The sequence below is a fragment of the Gymnoscopelus microlampas genome (genome assembly GCF_963454915.1).
Source record: "Gymnoscopelus microlampas genome assembly, chromosome: 16".
Classification (NCBI taxonomy): domain Eukaryota; kingdom Metazoa; phylum Chordata; class Actinopteri; order Myctophiformes; family Myctophidae; genus Gymnoscopelus; species Gymnoscopelus microlampas.
Genome location: NC_139953.1, coordinates 46,344,455 through 46,361,859, shown reverse-complemented (window position 1 = coordinate 46,361,859; position 17,405 = coordinate 46,344,455). Strand labels below are relative to the sequence as shown.

Genomic DNA, 17,405 nt, shown 5'->3' with positions numbered 1-17,405 from the left:
CATTTACAGGCTCAATAAATCACATATTAACGTTCACACTCATTTACATTTCAACTTTTACCTAGAGACACTCCGACGAGACGTGTTGTGAGCTTGTAGATCGGCTATTTTCACTATTTTAAAATGTTCTTGAAACAAGGACCCCCAAATGAGTCCGTGAGCCAGGACCCCAAATACGGGGTCATCAGTATCATCTGGGGGGAATAATTCTCATAGTGATTTTTGAGTAGGTATACACCCCTAGTGCTAGGAAAAATGTGATAGCCTTGCATCGGTGGTAACTTTCTGTGTGTTATCACTCCGTCCAAAACAGTTTTCAAAATCCGAATGAAGCATTCTTCTTCAAACTGATGCTTCTCCCTTATTATTGACCCTCTCTCTTTGAAAAATGGTTGGGATAAGGCTCAGACTATATACTGTTCAGAAAGGTTGTTAAAATTAGCATATCTAGATTCACTTTTTCTATTACAGGCAGTGACAACATAGTGACTGTATAATATAAGATGTACTTGGGTTTTCATGAAAGATGTAACACAAAGGTTCACTTTGTACTTAACCTAAATATTTTAATAAATAAAATATAGTGTAACTAATGCATAGGCTAAATATATTGTATTTTATCAGACATGAATATCAGTGGGGGGTGGGGTATTACTGATTTACCTAGTCACACCTGGCCTGAGTCAACCTTACACAAGCTGTACAACTCAGAGCTGACCAAACCTTCTAGCAGTAACAAGCAGAGACATAGTTGCTGCAGAGGCCCACTATCATGTGTCTTATACAAGAATCAAGAAAAAGGACCAGGTGTACAAAAATAAGGATGAGGAAACAGATGGTGATGAACTGTATAAAAGGATTGAAAGGGAAGCCTATAGTGATCTTTTGAAATATATCAGAACTGATATCATGCCCAACTAGAAAATGTGCTCTTCGGAGCACAAGTCTCCGCCACCAAATTCCAATATTTGCTCAAGATTGGAACTTTGATGATAGTGTGTACGTCAGATGGCACATTGACTGCATTACCGTGGATTGCCTTGAACTTGTTGGCAACTTCTTGGCAAGCCAACAAGTTTCATGAAGGCAATACGTTGACTTATCAACCTTTCCTCTAACGGGTGCAAATCCTGCAGTTCTCGGGGTATGGCATCCAGTAATAAGTTGTTAGCCCATAGTTGCACTGTGTCATCAACTGTGATCTCAGTTTGTACTGGAATGTACTGTTCTTGATTAATCCTGTCTAAGCTATTTATATTACATATTGTGATGACACCAGTGTGTCTACATAATGTATTGCTCCGCCATTTCTCAGCCATTTCGTGGCTTGACCAATGTTAGCTTGGCCGAGGGGGACGGGGACGGAAAGTGAAAACATAGTCTCCTGGCGGAGACAATAAGAACATTGTACAAGTCACTTCTTTGGTCGCGAAACTTGAACATTTGTGACCATTTTTGACTGGAGGACAGTCATCTTGCTGGTGCCCATTGTTCAGGAAAGGAGAAAAACTTTTTTCTTTTTTTACACAAAATGATTTTATGGCCCAGTTAGACTCACATACCAGAGTATGTCTGACATACATTTCAGAGCTTAAATCGACATGTAAATATGAAATAAATGCATAAACATGTATTAAAATATAAGGTTAGACCTAGCATGTGCTAGCATTGCTAACAAAATCCTCAATTTCCATCCAAACATCGCGAAATCGCGGTAAAATCCTCTATTTCTACCCAATCATTTTGAAAGGTATCACTAGTTTGTTGGCTTGTGTCTAATGAGAATGTCAAATAAAGATGTATAAACAATCATATTTTGTTAAAACTGTTGTGAAAATATATCTTGGTTAAGTCCTCCTGGTCACTGGAACCAGCCGGTTCCAGCAGGGGGCAGTGGCAAACACTTGGTCTCAGAGAGCATACATAACAAAGAGAGCCTAACCCTAAACCATTAAACAAAGGATATGTTAATCCCACTATGCATGATGGGATTGATAGCCCTGTTTACTATCTTTGAATGAGATCCATTCAACTGGTCTTTTCTGAAGAGTTTTAACTTGACTTCAGTTCTATAAGCTGTAGTTTCAAAACTATTCACTCAATCTTATTAACCAATATATCATTATTTTGCTATGATTCCCTGCTTTCATATGACATCAAAAAATGAAACTGAAAAAAAATGCTAGATGACTGTCTCCCAGTCAAATTTAGTCACATTTCATGTTTCTGGTGGAGTTACACTCTTGCGAGATTATACAGGGAAGAATATTCGCAGGAATCCTGAATCTGAGCTGGGCAATGTAGTTGATATATTTCCAGATGAAACAAGAAGGTTGTTGATGGTACCACAAAGTGTATCATTAAGGGATGTTGTCTTGGAAAATCAAACTCTCCAGAGGGAAGTCAAAGTTTGGAGGGCTGAGTCAACCAATGTTAACAAGATCATAGATCAGACTTCATCACATCACATATCAGATCAATCATTAGACAGGAGATGACTGTGACTCCCTGGCCATTCCATTCATCTGATGTGAAAGATAGTGATCATACTATATCTCCATACCAGATCTACTGCAACTGCTTACTGGAAATCCTGACAGCAAGACTCAGACACAGAGGGTCATTGTTCTGGTTCAGTCATTTAGTAAGGACATAATATATGCTTTGACCTGTGGTCAACATAAGCCACCAAAGCACCTTCTACTTCCTTATGCAGTTAAAACACTGACGGGTAACACTGAGCTAATCCAGACACTGAATAGGTTTGGGCATGGGGTGTCTTACTCCCAATTTGAAGAGAATGACACTGCTCTATGTCTCCAAAAGCTAGCAGCAGTATCCACCCAGAGTTGTCCTTCCAGCCTCCATCAAGCCTCATGTCTTCACCAATCTTGCATGGGACAATATTGATAGACTAGAGGAAACTTTCACTGGAAAGGATACATCACATAGAGTCAATGGCACTGTGGTGCAGGCAGATGTCTATGGACCACATCTGCCAAGAGCAGAGCTTCCACATATGAGAAACGTAAGTCACCACTGAGGGCCAAGCACTGGAAGTATATGTAGCAGGTGCACGTGTGGGCCCACAGCCTCTCCCAACCAGGGAATACTGTGTCCAGGGAATGAAGGAAGCTTCTCTGTTTACCTGCAAGAAGAACCTGGTGTGGACACTTGCAACGCAAACTGATTCAGACAATCAGGCAATCCCAAGCTGGACTGGCTTTAATATTCTCACTAGGGACCAAGAACCAATCTTACAAGATATTGTTGGGTATCTGCCAACCATCAAGTCACCAGCCACAGAGTTGACCACAGTATTTGAAATCCTGAACCAATCAGAGCTAATTAGGAAGGAACTGCATCTAGAAGCAGTTGTGGTAGTCATGGATCAAGCACTCTATGCAAAAGCCACTGAAATTGCCTGGAAGCACAAAGAGCGATTCTCAAACATTGTTCTCAGGATGGGGGCATTCCATACCATATGTAATGCCTTATCCATACTAGGAAAGCGATTTTGGGATGCTGGTTTAAAGGACATATGCATAGAGGCTTGAATTGTCGCAGAGGGGTCGAATGGAGTCCTTGATGGTAATTCAATTCAATTCTATCTTTATTTCAGACCCAAGGGCGATCTATATCACACATAAAGACACCATACAAAATATAACAATAATAGAAAAAGAAATACAATAAAAAGAATTCCACCATGTTCAGTTTCGAACATACAGACAAGTGCGCCAATGGTTCCACAGTGTAGAGGAGAACCTGACAGAACTACGTAACAGGTTTATGACAGAAATTATGTCATTTACTGACTCAGATGCCCTACACATAAATCTATACATAAGATTGCGTAGCACAGCAGAGCAGGTGGGTACCCCAACACTGACAAACATCTGGCTTGCACTGGAGCTTCTTGGAGCTCTCAGCAGCAGCCGCATACAGTCATTATAAGCCACTGTGAGTCGTCTGATGCTGCCTTGCTTGTAGCGACACCACAGGTGGGCAGTATACAGTACCCCCATAGCAGTGCCTGAGAGATAGAAGTCAGGAAAAGTTGACTGTCTGTCTTCTCTGCTTCGGACAAACATCATCTTACTCTTTTTAGCATTGCACTTTAATCAAAAGTCAAAATCAACACCATGCTGTGAGCATGCACTCAGAAGCTGTTGAAGACCAGCACTATAAGGACTAAAGATGACCAGGTCATCCGCATACATAAGGTGATTAATTAGCGAATTGCCAACCCTACACCCTGTATCACATGTGTTTAAAATCAAAGATAAATCATCCATATAAACGTTGAAGAGAAAAGGGGACAAAATCCCCCCCTGGCGTACCCCATTGTTCACACGAAAGGGAGCAGAGGTTGACCTCCCCAATTTCACTCGCATCGTCTGGTGAGTATACCAGAAGACCAGGATTCTGACTAGAAAACTAGGGACCCCTCTTTGTGACAATTTTTAAAATAATTTCTCATGATTAATGCGGTCAAACGCTCGTGACGCATCAATAAAACACATAAACATTGTAGAATTTTGCCTATTATATCTATCTACCTGGTCATTGGACTAGATGGCATGGCCTGTTCATGGTTCCAGGACTACCTGTCCAACAGGACCCAGGCTATCATGGTTGGAGATACTAAGTCCAACTTCTTAGAAGCCAGAAAAGGAGTCCCCCAAGGATCTATACTTGGACCCATCTTATTTACCATCTACATAAATGATATCTCTAAGAATATAAAACATTGCAAAACACATTTCTATGCTGATGACACAATACTTTGCACCTCAGCACCAACCAGCAGCCAAACTATAACAAGGTTACAATCTGCTTTCAATATTATTCAGCAAGCTCTAGCTGGTCTTAAACCGTCTTTAAATATAGGTAAGACAAAGTTTATGAGGTGGAAACAAGTGACCCTATATTGTCCCTGAGCGGGGAACAGATTGAGCAAGTCTCATCTTATAAGTATTTAGGGGTAGATGAGGACTTTTCTTTTAAAACTCATTTAGAAAATCTAGCTAAGAAAATTAAGCCTAAAATTGGCTTCCTCTACCGAAATAGATCTTGCTTTTCTCAAGAAAACAGAAATAGGGTCATTCAAGCTACAATCATGCCAATGGAGGCAAACCTCTCTGGTAACAAAAACGCAGAAAGAGTGAGCAAAAAGGTCAACAAAACAACACGCTATTTGTGGAGGATTGATCGTCTAGTCAGTAAGAATACTCTGAAGATTCTTGCAGGGGCCCTCATACAAGGTCATTATGATTATGCATGCACTTCATGGTATCACAACACCTCCAAGGCCTTAAAAACAAGGCTCCAAACATCCCAAAACAAACTTGTAAGGCTACTTCTTGGCCTCAATCACAAAACCCATCTAACCCCTGCTCATTTTGCTAGGATTGGATGGCTTAGGGTTGAGGACAGAGTACAGCATCCCCCTGTATTTGTCAAAATACTTCCAAAATGTTAATCAAGTCCATGATCATAACACCAGAGGCAGCTCCACAAATCATGTTCAACCCAGATTTGGCTCAACAAAGGGAATTAACTCGTTCTCATGCTATTCATCAAAAATGTGGAATGCCCTACCAAAAGGAGTCAAGGAGTGTAAAACAAAAAAAACCCTTGGACGCAATCACAGTGCACTCCGCTTTATTACAGGTGCAGGTTTCAGGACTCATCACTGTACATTGTACACCTCAGTAGGATGGTCTTCCCTGGCTCTTAGAAGGAAGCAACATGTCACCCTGTTTACATACAAGGCACTACTTGGCAAACTGCCCCTGTATTTGACAAACCTGTTAGAGCCCAATACCTCAAGTCATGGTACCAGATCTCAAGATAATAACATTTTGCTGAAGGTGCCCACAACCAGTACTAAACTGGGAGATACAGCCTTCAGTGTATATGCTCCATATACATGGAACGAATGTCAAGAAAAGCTGTAGTTAGAGGCCCTTGTTTCTTATGCTATTTTTAAAAGATTTTTAGCTGACCTTATATTGGAAGAAGATCTATGCACCTGCTTGGTGTAATAGATGGTTTTAATATACAACTTTTACAACCTTTTTTATTTTTATATGTACATTGTTGTCCTTGTCACATCTGTAAAACCACTGTTGTAAATGTATTTTTGTACACAGGGCACCATTGAAAAAGAGACCCTGGTCTCAATGGATTTCCCTGAAATAAAGGTTTCAATCAATCAAAAATGTCTTTAAGTGCAAAAATACACATATCAGTGCCATGCTTACGTTTGAAGCCAAATTGGTTGTCAATAGACTTGATGTACTTCTCAAGTCTACTCAGAATAATTGTCTCCATAAGTTTGGACAACACGCTGGCTAGGGCTATAGTTGTCTGAGCTGTTTAGCTAACAGAGAGCATAGAATCAGGTAAAAACATGTGAACAAAGAAACCTGTAAAACACATCGCAATTACAGGACACAGTTTCTTACTGGAAAATGTAACATGTTCAGCTGTTATATTGTCCAGCCCACAGGCCTTATTATCACCAAGCTTCAGAATAGCTTCATGGACCTCACCAGGAGTGACAATCACATCATCATTGAAATCTACCTGATCCACTACAAACAGGTTACTTTTCACACAGTTAAACAGTTCAAAATACTGATTCTGCCATAACTGTGAGATTTGCTTCGGACCCACTCACACCATCTATGGGAGACATGTTTTGCAATTATTCATATTTTTTATCTCCTTCCAGAAGTCATTTACATTATTCTTATGCAACTTTCTTGCTAGAAAATCTGACCTCATAGTGTTTTCATTTCTTTTGATAAAGTTCATATTTAAAATCAGCATTAGTGCGTTTTTTCTTTTCAAACAGAGGTCCATGTCTACCTTTGCCCGACTCAGCCCACATTTTAAAAGCATTTCTAGCCTCTGCATGAAGCTCTTCAACATGGTCATTCCACCCTGGCTTAGCATTAAACACTTTTGCCCTGTGCTTATAGAGAGTCCTGCTGGAGATACACAGAGACTCCACAATAGCTTCATACAGGGAACGTAATAAATCACAGTGTTGTGGGTTCTTGCAGTTCATATCCCGACACATGACGACATCTTTTGAAATTTCAATATTACCCAGTAAGGCATCAGAATGCCTCAAGTATTTATCCAGATCATTTTTGGTTAATTTAGACCAATCTATTTTCCCAGCACTCATGCTGTTATCCACAGGCAACACAGGTAAGTTGCCTGTTTTTAACACCACACGAAAGGGTATGTGGTCTGTGGTAGCCAAATCATAAACAATGTCTATTGTATCAATCGAGTCGTGAGCATCCACTGTACAGAGGCAGTGATCAAGCCAGGATGTCGTGTGCCAAGCCTCGCTGATATAGGTATAACTATTCTCTGGTAGACAAACCTTGCTAGATAAAATCAATCCACTGTCTGAACAGAAATCCATTAAATGTTTACCAAATAACGATTTAGCATCAGTTACATCTGCATTCATGTCACCGACCACATATGCAGGTGGAAGGATTGTCCTGAATAAAAGACACAATGAATGCCAATCTACTGAGATATTCATCCTCATTTTGATAGCACTCATATGGTGTGTAAACATTCAAAATGATTATCTTTTTACCGTGACAGCACAGCTCTATCCCAATAGCCCAGTTAACTCCCAATCTAATGACATTAACCGACTCAACAAACAATATAGTGCTTTCTCACTGTCAACAAACAGTATAGTGCTTTCTCACTGTCAACAAACAGTATAGTGCTTTCTCACACACACAATTTTTCAAAAATAGTAGATATACAAGCTCGTAGCGCGGCACTCGGTGCCGCACTACAAGCTTTATATCTGCTATTTTTGAATAGCCAAAGTGTAAAATAGTGCTTTTTAGCTCAAATCAAAAAATGACAGAGATGCGTTCCAGGTCTTAATGGGTTAAAATGAATAATATTACAACCCCTAATCTAAAGACAAATTAAAACAAACAGAATAGTTTAGATAAAATCCTATATCCTCCTATAATTCTACGAAGCTCTGTGCGGTGAGCCCAAAATCTCTTCTGCCCGGTTCAGTGGCTGGAGCAATTGCTCTGCATTTGCACACAGCCATTGACCATTACCATTTGTTACACATACACACACACATTACCATGTGCACGGAACACCGAAGCCCGTTTTTAGCTTTCCCCAAATGTCAGCCGTTTATTAGCGTTTTTATGTAAGAGAATATCGCATCAACCCTCAGTGAGAACCCCCGCATCAACCCTCCCAGTCTGAAACGACCCCTCCCGTCACCCCACCCCCCCCCCTCCCTCCGTCATCGGCCGACAGACAGACAGAGAAGTTGACGGTTCTCCGACAGTGATCCGTGCCACTGATGATAGAGCCCAAAGAAGTGCTGCCCCCCCCCACCGCCGGATAAAAACGCGTGAGAAACGACAAACTCAGTAGGCACCAACTGTAACAATGTAACCAATCAACTATAGAGTGCATATAAACCAAGGAAATGTAAATGCAACACAAACCATGAGCAGGGCACCACAGGGATTTGAACCCTGTCTTAGTAAAACCAGGAGAACCAGACCAGTGCCTTTTGTTTTGGTTTGTTGTCTCCACCAGGCCGAAGGTATGGCGAGAGTATGTTGTACCCCCTGTCTGTCCGCCCGTTCGTGTGTCATTTTGTGTATGCAAAACATACTCTCTCTCCATGCCTTTCGGCCTGGCGGAGACAATAATTGCATTCATTTGATTTTATTATTATTTTCTTTTGTATTTTTATTCATTCATGTAGAATTTCTTTTTACTATTTATTGTGTAGCAATCAAAGACAATATGTCTCAAAAACACTGGCTTACAGTTGAATTATTGGCAACAAAATAAATAGGAATTCAAGAAAATAAGCCAAATACTGAACATGCCTCTGCACATTGGCTTGCAGTTATTGCATATAGCCAAAATGAAATAATAATATTAGGCTTGTCATTGAGGATGGAAAGTAAAGTTGTCCTTTTGAGGAGAAGTGGAACTTAGAAGTCAATTCAGTTGGATAGACCATTTGGTATCATTTTACGCTCTCAAGAGTTACAGATCTATAAGGGTCCATTTGGTTACCAACTCTCCATTATTTAGCTGGGGACCACCTGGAACCCCCTCAAGAACCACTGGTGGTCCCCGGACCACTGGTTGAGAACCACTGGCCTACACACATACACACAAGACACAGACAAAACACAAGCGGTTACTGCTGCCATTAATTAGTTGCTGTTGATTGCCTATGCGGTCAAATCAGGGTCAAATGCACAGGCTCAACGAGCCATCGGTAACCTGCTTGTGTTGCATAGCTGCAGTGGTGTAAAGTACATTTACTTAAGTAAAATGTTGAGGTATTTTTTACTTGTGGAGTATTTCCAATTTTCAATACTTTTACTTCTACTCCCTACATCTCAGAGGCAAATATTGTACTTTTACTCCACTGCACGCATTTTAAAACTTTAGTTACTTTGTACATTTTGATTATTATTACAAAACATACATTATCCACTTCAGCCCTATATACATTTTGGCTATTTGAAAATAGCAGATGTACAAACTCACAACGCGGCGCGATTCGACACGTTGTGAGTTTTCTGGTGGTGGAAAGAGGTGGTTTGAAAAATATATATATATATATATATATATATATATATATATATATATAAAATCAAAATGACACCGAAGCTCACAATGCGTATTGTGAGCTTGTAGATCGTCTATTTTCAAATGGCCGAAATGTATATCGGGCTGAAGTGGTATATAGGGCTGAAGTGGTTAATGTATGTTTCGTAATGCTCAAAATCTACAAAGTAACAAGTATCTAAAGTTTTCAAATAATTGCAGTGAAGTAGAAATATAATATTTACATTTGAGATGTAGTGGAGTAGAAGTAAAGGTAGTGAAAATTGTGCTCCAGTAAAAAATACCTACATTTTACTTAAGTACAGTACTTGAGTAAAAGTACTTAGTTACCTTGCAACTGTGGTTAAATGGCCTGTCTTGGTTTAAAGCCCACTCACCACGACAAGGTGCAGGCCGAGAGTGGGGACACCCCCTCCCCCCCACAAAGGTGGGGGGGAGGGGATCAGCAATTGGGACAAGACAACATTAAACATTTATTACAAACATAAGCAAACAGATATTACATAATTGTACGAGACTTGGGCGTCTTCTTCTTTCGTGTATCATCATCATCATATGTCCAGCTCAATGACGTGCAGCAACGGTCCCACATCAAAGAGGCCGGCCTCCGATGGTGATCTGTAGAGGACACAGAGAGGTGATTAAGTGATCAGCTGTCTGCTCAAGCATACTGTGCTGTCTGCCAGGCCCCACTCTTCATGCATGTTTTGAAGTGTTGAACCCCAGCACGCAGTTGGTTCAGCTAGGTCAATTGCCGGTGTGGCAGATCTTCCTCCTTTGATGCTGTCTCCTGGGTCCCAGATGTAGTGGTGACAACGTGCGGGCCCATGCAGAAGACTCCCCACTCCTGCTTCCAGGATGCCTCCATCCATGCCTTTGTAGACAGGTCCTCAGGGATAGAACTGAGCATCTCTTGTTGAATGGGCGGCGGGACTTGAGTCAGTTTGGAGGCACGCTGTCATAGAGGTGTCATGCAGGATATGCCAATCATGTTTCTGGGCTTTCCTTAGGGCGAGGATGTGAGGGTAAGCAGCCTCTTGTTGGAGGCCGGTTGAGGCGATTCCTGCTAAGATTGGGAATTAGAACATTCAGGTGGGATTCAGGCAACCAGTTATGATCCGGAGAACGTTGCTAAATGGCAGCATCAACCTTTTTGGCATGTGGGCTCCTACACCAGGCTGAGGCACAGTGTTTGGCTGCAGCGAAGACCAGGGCTTGCTAGGGGATTCGTAGTACTTTGGAAGAGGAATCTCAGGACGTACCAGCGAGACATCAGATTGGCGAGACCCTTGATGACACTTTGGCCTCTGGGTGTTGCTTAAAAGACAGTGTCCTATCCAGATACCTTGGGGCTTGCTGGAACTCCAGGTGGTTGTCCATGAACACATCCGGTTCCCTTTCTGCTTCGCTGTTGTTGAGGTGATAAGCTGCCAACACCGTCTTGCCAATGCTGAGCTGCAGGCGCCACCTACGAAGGTAGGCTGCTAAGATGTCCATGTGGACATGATGGAGGTCATTGGGGTAGAGCGGCTTAGTTGGATTTGACAGACCAGGAGTGTTGGTATAGGTAGAGGCATGGCTGAAGAGCTTTGCCCATCACTCACTTCTTGCTGACGCCGAAGTCAAAACACAGTATATACCTTATTGTGATAGCTGTATGTCTGCAGTACACCTGACTGGTGGCAATTGCCTGGTTTTGATGCGTAGATGTGATCAATCAGGGTAAGCTCTTTGGTCGTTGCAGTGGAGATAAGCTAATTTGTTGTTGCATTTTTTTTGCGTGGCATTTGATATTTTTGTGGCATTCGACAGTTTTTGTGGCATTTGACATTTTTGTGGCATTCATTTGACAGTTTTTGTGTCATTTGACATTTTTTGTGACATGTTTTTAATGTGTGTATTTGTTATTTGGCATTTTTGTGACATTTTGTGTCATATTTGGTATTTGCGATTTTTTGGTGATATTTTTTATTTTAGGTGACTTTTCTTTTGTGGCATTTTGTGGAGGTTTCGTGAATTATTTTGTGGTCATTGTCATGTTTTGGGGGAATTATTTGTGGCTTCTTTGTGACTTTTTAATGGCGTTCTTTGAAATGTATTGTGACAGTTGAGTTATTTGTTGCGGCATTTGTGGTCTTTTTAAACAATTTTGAGGCATTTTGTGGTGATTTATTTGTGAACGACCAAAGAGCACACCCTGATTGATCACATCTACGCATCACGACCAGGCTATTGCCACCAGTCAGGTGTACTGCAGACTTATACAGCTATCACAATGAGGTAAATACTGTGTTTTTACTTCGGCATCAGCAAGAAGTGAGTGATGGGCAAAGCTCTTCGGCCATGCCTCTACCTATACCAACACTCCTGGTCTGTCAAATCCAACTCATCCGCTCTACCCCAATGACCTCCATCATGTCCACATGGACATCTTAGCAGCCTACCTTCGTAGGTGTCAGCATTGGGAAGACGGTGTTGGCAGCATATCCCCTCAACAACAGCGAAGCAAAACGGGAACTAGACGTGTTCATGGACCACAATCACCTGGAGTTCCAGCAAGCCCCAAGGTACATGGATAGGACACTGTCTTCTAAGCAACACCCAGAGGCCAAAGTGTCATCAAGGGTCTCGCCAATCTGATGTCTCGCTGGTACGTCCTAGGATTCCTCTGCCAAAGTACTACGAATCCCCAGGCAAGCCCTGGTCTTCGCTGCAGCCAAACACTGTGCCTCAGCCTGGTGTAGAAGCCCACATGCCAAAAACGTTGATGCTGCCATTAACAATGTTCTCCGGATTATAACTGGTTGCCTGAATCCCACCCCTATGTTCTACTTACCAATCCTAGCAGGAATTGCCTCAACCGGCCTCCAACGAGAGGCTGCTACCCTCACATCCTGGCCCCAAGGAAAGCCCAGAAACATGATTGGCATATCCTCCATGACAACACTATGACAGCATTGCCTCCAAACTGACTCGAGTCCCACCGCCCATTCAACAAGAGATGCTCAGTTCCATCCCTGAGGACCTGTCTACAAAGGCATGGCTGGAGGCATCCTGGAAGCAGGAGTCGGCAGTCTTCTGCATGGGCCCAGACGTTGTCACCGCTACATCTGGGACCCAGGAGACGGCATCAAAGGAGGGAGATCTGCGATGCCGGAAATTGACCTAGCTGAACAGACTGCGTACTGGGGTTAGACACTTCAAAACATACATGAAGAAGTGGGTCCTGGTAGACAGCACAGTATGCTTGAGCAGACTGCTGATCACTTGTATAGCTATTGGATTGTATAGTTACCTTGCGATGATGGAACTCCAAAGGTGGGTGAGAAATCAAAAATACTTGCTCCATTGCTTAGAGATTTATCATTAAAAATGTACATCTTGTTGACTCAGTTCAGGTATTGTTGTCCCAACATACGATACGATACGGTATCGTATCGTATCGTATCGTATGTTGGGACACATCGACATGATGTTCTTGATCTTGATCTTGTTCTTGTTCTTCTTCGGGCAAAAAATTAAAATTTAATTAAACTTTTAAATGGAAAAACGCAGATCATCTTCATTAAAATGTAGCAGCTTCATGTGATTCTTGTTCTTCTTTCTTGTTCTTCTTTGGGCAAGAAATTAAACTTTTAAATGAAAAACTTAGATTATGTGATTAGTGTGAACTACATAGTTCCCCCCACCCCGACTTTACACCCAAAAAAGGTCACCTTTGGGACCTACCAAAAAGTGACCTTTCAAATGACCAGGTCTTTTGGACCTTTTCAAATGACCAGGTAGGGGCCCGGATTTACAGAGGCCTATGTCTAAAAACCTGAAAAAAAAAGCAGCAGGTTAGGGTTAGTAATTAGGACCGTCACAATTATAACATAATCGCAAGTATTTGCGATAATCGCAATACTATTTTGGGGATAATAGTTATAATCGTCGAAATAGCCAAACTACACGCTCAAAACACATCACGGCGTGATGCGTTTTGAGCTTGTAGTTCGGCTTTTGTTCACAAATTCAAATTCAGAATTCAGTTTTATTCAAAATGTTACTACGACGCAATTATTTGAGCGACAATTAATCAAGCATTCAAGTTCAACATCATAATCGTGACAGCCCTAAAGAGGTTCCTACCCTGAGGCGTCTTCAGAGGAAACCCCCGGCGGGCCAAGGTCTTTGTACAAATAATTCCACCAGTGGAGACCACCACTCTGTAGACAGCGGATCTTCGAAAGACTTTGTATTCCTCTTAGAAAGACTTTGTAGACAGCGGATCTTCGAAAGACTTTGTATTCCTCTTAGAAAGACTTTGTAGACAGCGGATCTTCGAAAGACTTTGTAGACAGCGGCTCCTCTTAGAAAGACTTTGTAGACAGCGGATCTTCAAAAGACTTTGTAGACAGCGGCTCTTCGAAAGACTTTGTAGACAGCGGCTCTTCGAAAGACTTTGTAGACAGCGGCTCTTCAAAAGACTTTGTAGACAGCGGCTCTTCGAAAGAGCTGCTGTCTACAATCTTTTGAAGAGCTGCTGTCTACAAAGTCTTTCGAAGAGGGCTCCTCTTCGAAAGACTTTGTAGACAGAAGCTCTTTGAAAGACTCGTGTAGACAGTGGCGGAGGCAGGCTTAGACGAGTCACAGGAGGGTGCAGGCTGGGTAGTTTCACAGGAGGGTGAAGAACCTCTGCCAGGATGTATTCTTGAGTATCTGAAAGAAACAAAGAAACAAAGATTTATTCAAGTGACCGAGAGCCACATATAGGATACGTATACTGTATCCTCATACACAGCCTAGTATACGTATACTGTATCGTCATACACAGCCTAGTATACGTATACTGTATCCTCATACACAGCCTAGTATACGTATACTGTATCCTCATACACAGCCTAGTATACGTATACTGTATCCTCATACACAGCCTAGTATACGTATACTGTATCCTCATACACAGCCTAGTATACGTATAATGTATCCTCATACACAGTGTGCCTGAAAGGCATTGTATTCATATGTTCAATGTCAAAAACACAATTCATGGTTAATCACAATTACTTGTATGACAACCGTCGTCAACGTAAGTTTTGCAACGGTGACACAGCCCTATAGCCTGTCCTACACAGCATAGCAGTGACACATAACGGTGACACAGCCCTATAGCCTGCCCTACACAGCATAGCAGTGACACATAACGGTGACACAGCCCTATAGCCTGTCCTACACAGCATAGCAGTGACACATAACGGTGACACAGCCCTATAGCCTGTCCTACACAGCATAGCAGTGACACATAACGGTGACACAGCCCTATAGCCTGTCCTACACAGCATAGCAGTGACACATAACGGTGACACAGCCCTATAGCCTGTCCTACACAGCATAGCAGTGACACATAACGGTGACACAGCCCTATAGCCTGTCCTACACAGCATAGTAGTGACACATAACGGTGGCACAGCCCTATAGCCTGTCCTACACAGCATAGCAGTGACACATACATTACATTACAGTCATTTAGCAGACGCTTTTATCCAAAGCGACTTACAATAAGTGTATTCAACATAGGTAGGGAACGAAAACTACTAATCACCAGAAGTTTTAAGTGCATTTCCTGCAAAAACAAGCAACCAAGAGCGCTACGGTAAAAGTGCAATATATCAGCTACCTACTTTCTTAAACAGATGAGACAAAAATGACAAAATCAAATGAGCAAGAGCTAAAACAAATAAGTGTATCGAGTAAACAAGATCCAATAAAACAATACAAAAATAAAACAAGAGTTCGTACAACTAGTTAACAACAAGTAGGCCAGGCAAAGAGGAAGGGTAGTGTTTCCTGAAGAGGTGGGTTTTCAGCCTGCGGCGAAAGATGGGCAGTGACCCTGCTGTCCTGACATCAGTGACTCTGCTGTCCTGACATCAGTGACTCTGCTGTCCTGACATCAGTGGGGAGTTCATTCCACCACTGTGGGGCCAGAACAGAAAAAAGTCGTGACCGTGTCGATCGACCAGAAGGACCGTTGAGTGGCGAGGGAATCAGTCGCCCCGAGGTGGCAGACCGGAGTGGTCGGGCAGGGGTGTGGGCATTGACCAAAACCCGGAGGTAAGAAGGAGCTGTTCCTTTCACTGCCCTATAGGCTAGCACCAGGGTTTTAAACTGAATGCGAGCTGCTACGGGGAGCCAGTGCAGAGAACGGAGAAGGTGACACAGCCCTATAGCCTGTCCTACACAGCATAGCAGTGACACATAACGGTGACACAGCCCTATAGCCTGTCCTACACAGCATAGCAGTGACACATAACGGTGACACAGCCCTATAGCCTGTCCTACACAGCATAGCAGTGACACATAACGGTGACACAGCCCTATAGCCTGTCCTACACAGCATAGCAGTGACACATAACGGTGACACAGCCCTATAGCCTGCCCTACACAGCATGCTCAGTGGCAATAGCAGGCAGCACATTAATCCATTAAAGGGATAGTCTATCAATTAGTCACCCCATGGAGACTTGAATTCATGGATATCTTTTAGTTTTTGTCTCATTCCTAAGACAATAATTTGATGACCAGCGGACTGGTAGGCAGCGGTTCCGGTAGGAGAAACAAAGGAGACTCTTTGTGTATCCTACCGGAACCGCTGCCATCAAATTCAGGTCATCAAATGATTGGCTTAGGAATGAGACAAAAACAACAAAATATCCACAAATTCAAGTCTTCAGGGGTGACTGATCGTTAGAAATAAGTTATTTTGGGGGTGAACTATTACCCTTTAAGACCGGGAACGCATCTGTGTCATTGTAAGATTTATTTGGCTATTCAAAAATAGCAGATATACAAGCGCTATGAGCTTGTAGATCTGCTATTTTTGAAAAATCCTGAAAATGTGTTCAAATCTTTGAATATATACATGTTTTTTAACATCTGTAACTCAAATCTTTGCTTCTGGGGGTGTCTGGAACAAAACATTCTGAGATGGGGGTCCCTGGCCAAATACATATCTAAAAATGTTTTCTAAATCCTAACTTTTCCATGTGAAGGACCCCCAAAATGATGATGTATTTTGTAAATTGCACATGACAAATAACCGTAAAGGGATATTTCACTTACAAACTTGTTTGAGTTCATTTTAACGTCCACTCTGCTTTTGTGATTCACCTCAGACACTTTAAATTGCTTGATTCAGTATTTAGATATTTGATGATATAGCCTACATTGTATCAGACACGCCCCCTTCCTATACAAACCCATCGTTAACTTCAAACTCCATTGTAACCATGTTACATTCATTGAAAACACCCGTCCTTGGTTCTGGTGACTGATGTGAACCTTCTAATGTGTGGGACCGTGTTTTTTCAATTACTTTTTTTATTTATTTACAAAATCTTTTGGAGTAAATGAATAAAACGGTTAAAAAAAAGAAATAAATGAAAAAACTTATTGCAAAAACCCAGTCTACTCACACACTAGAAGGTCAATATCAGTCACCAGAACCAAGGACGGGTGTTTCTGATGAATCTAACATGGTTAAAATGGAGTTTGAAGTCACAATGGGTTTGTATAGGAAGGGGGCGTGTCTGATTAAATGAATATCAAATATCTAAATACTGAATCAAGCAACTTAAAAACTGTCTCAGAACCACCGAAGACCCAGGCCATCGGCGCGGAGGAATCCTCCCCATGCAGACAAATCCATGGATAGAGAGAGATTCTCCATCTCTACGGGCATC

At 42.0% G+C, this 17,405-nt stretch overlaps 2 protein-coding genes across 2 annotated transcripts in view; both read right to left on the bottom strand.

Annotated features, from left to right (window-relative positions):
- Window positions 1-17,405, bottom strand: part of LOC311063690 (E3 ubiquitin-protein ligase TRIM35-like) — a 101,440-nt gene that overhangs the window by 57,379 nt on the left and 26,656 nt on the right. The gene's annotated exons all lie outside the window — the stretch shown is intronic.
- The window catches only part of LOC311063041 (E3 ubiquitin-protein ligase TRIM35-like), a gene marked incomplete at its 3' end in the record, with an annotated part of 47,041 nt that overhangs the window by 3,209 nt on the left and 26,427 nt on the right, over window positions 1-17,405 (bottom strand). The window contains exons 5-6 of the mRNA XM_084082256.1: window positions 13,100-13,185; window positions 11,027-11,149 (exon numbers count right to left, since the gene is read on the bottom strand). Of these exons, the coding sequence (XP_083938382.1) occupies window positions 11,027-11,149; window positions 13,100-13,185 (209 nt within the window). The remainder of the gene's footprint in view (window positions 1-11,026; window positions 11,150-13,099; window positions 13,186-17,405) is intronic.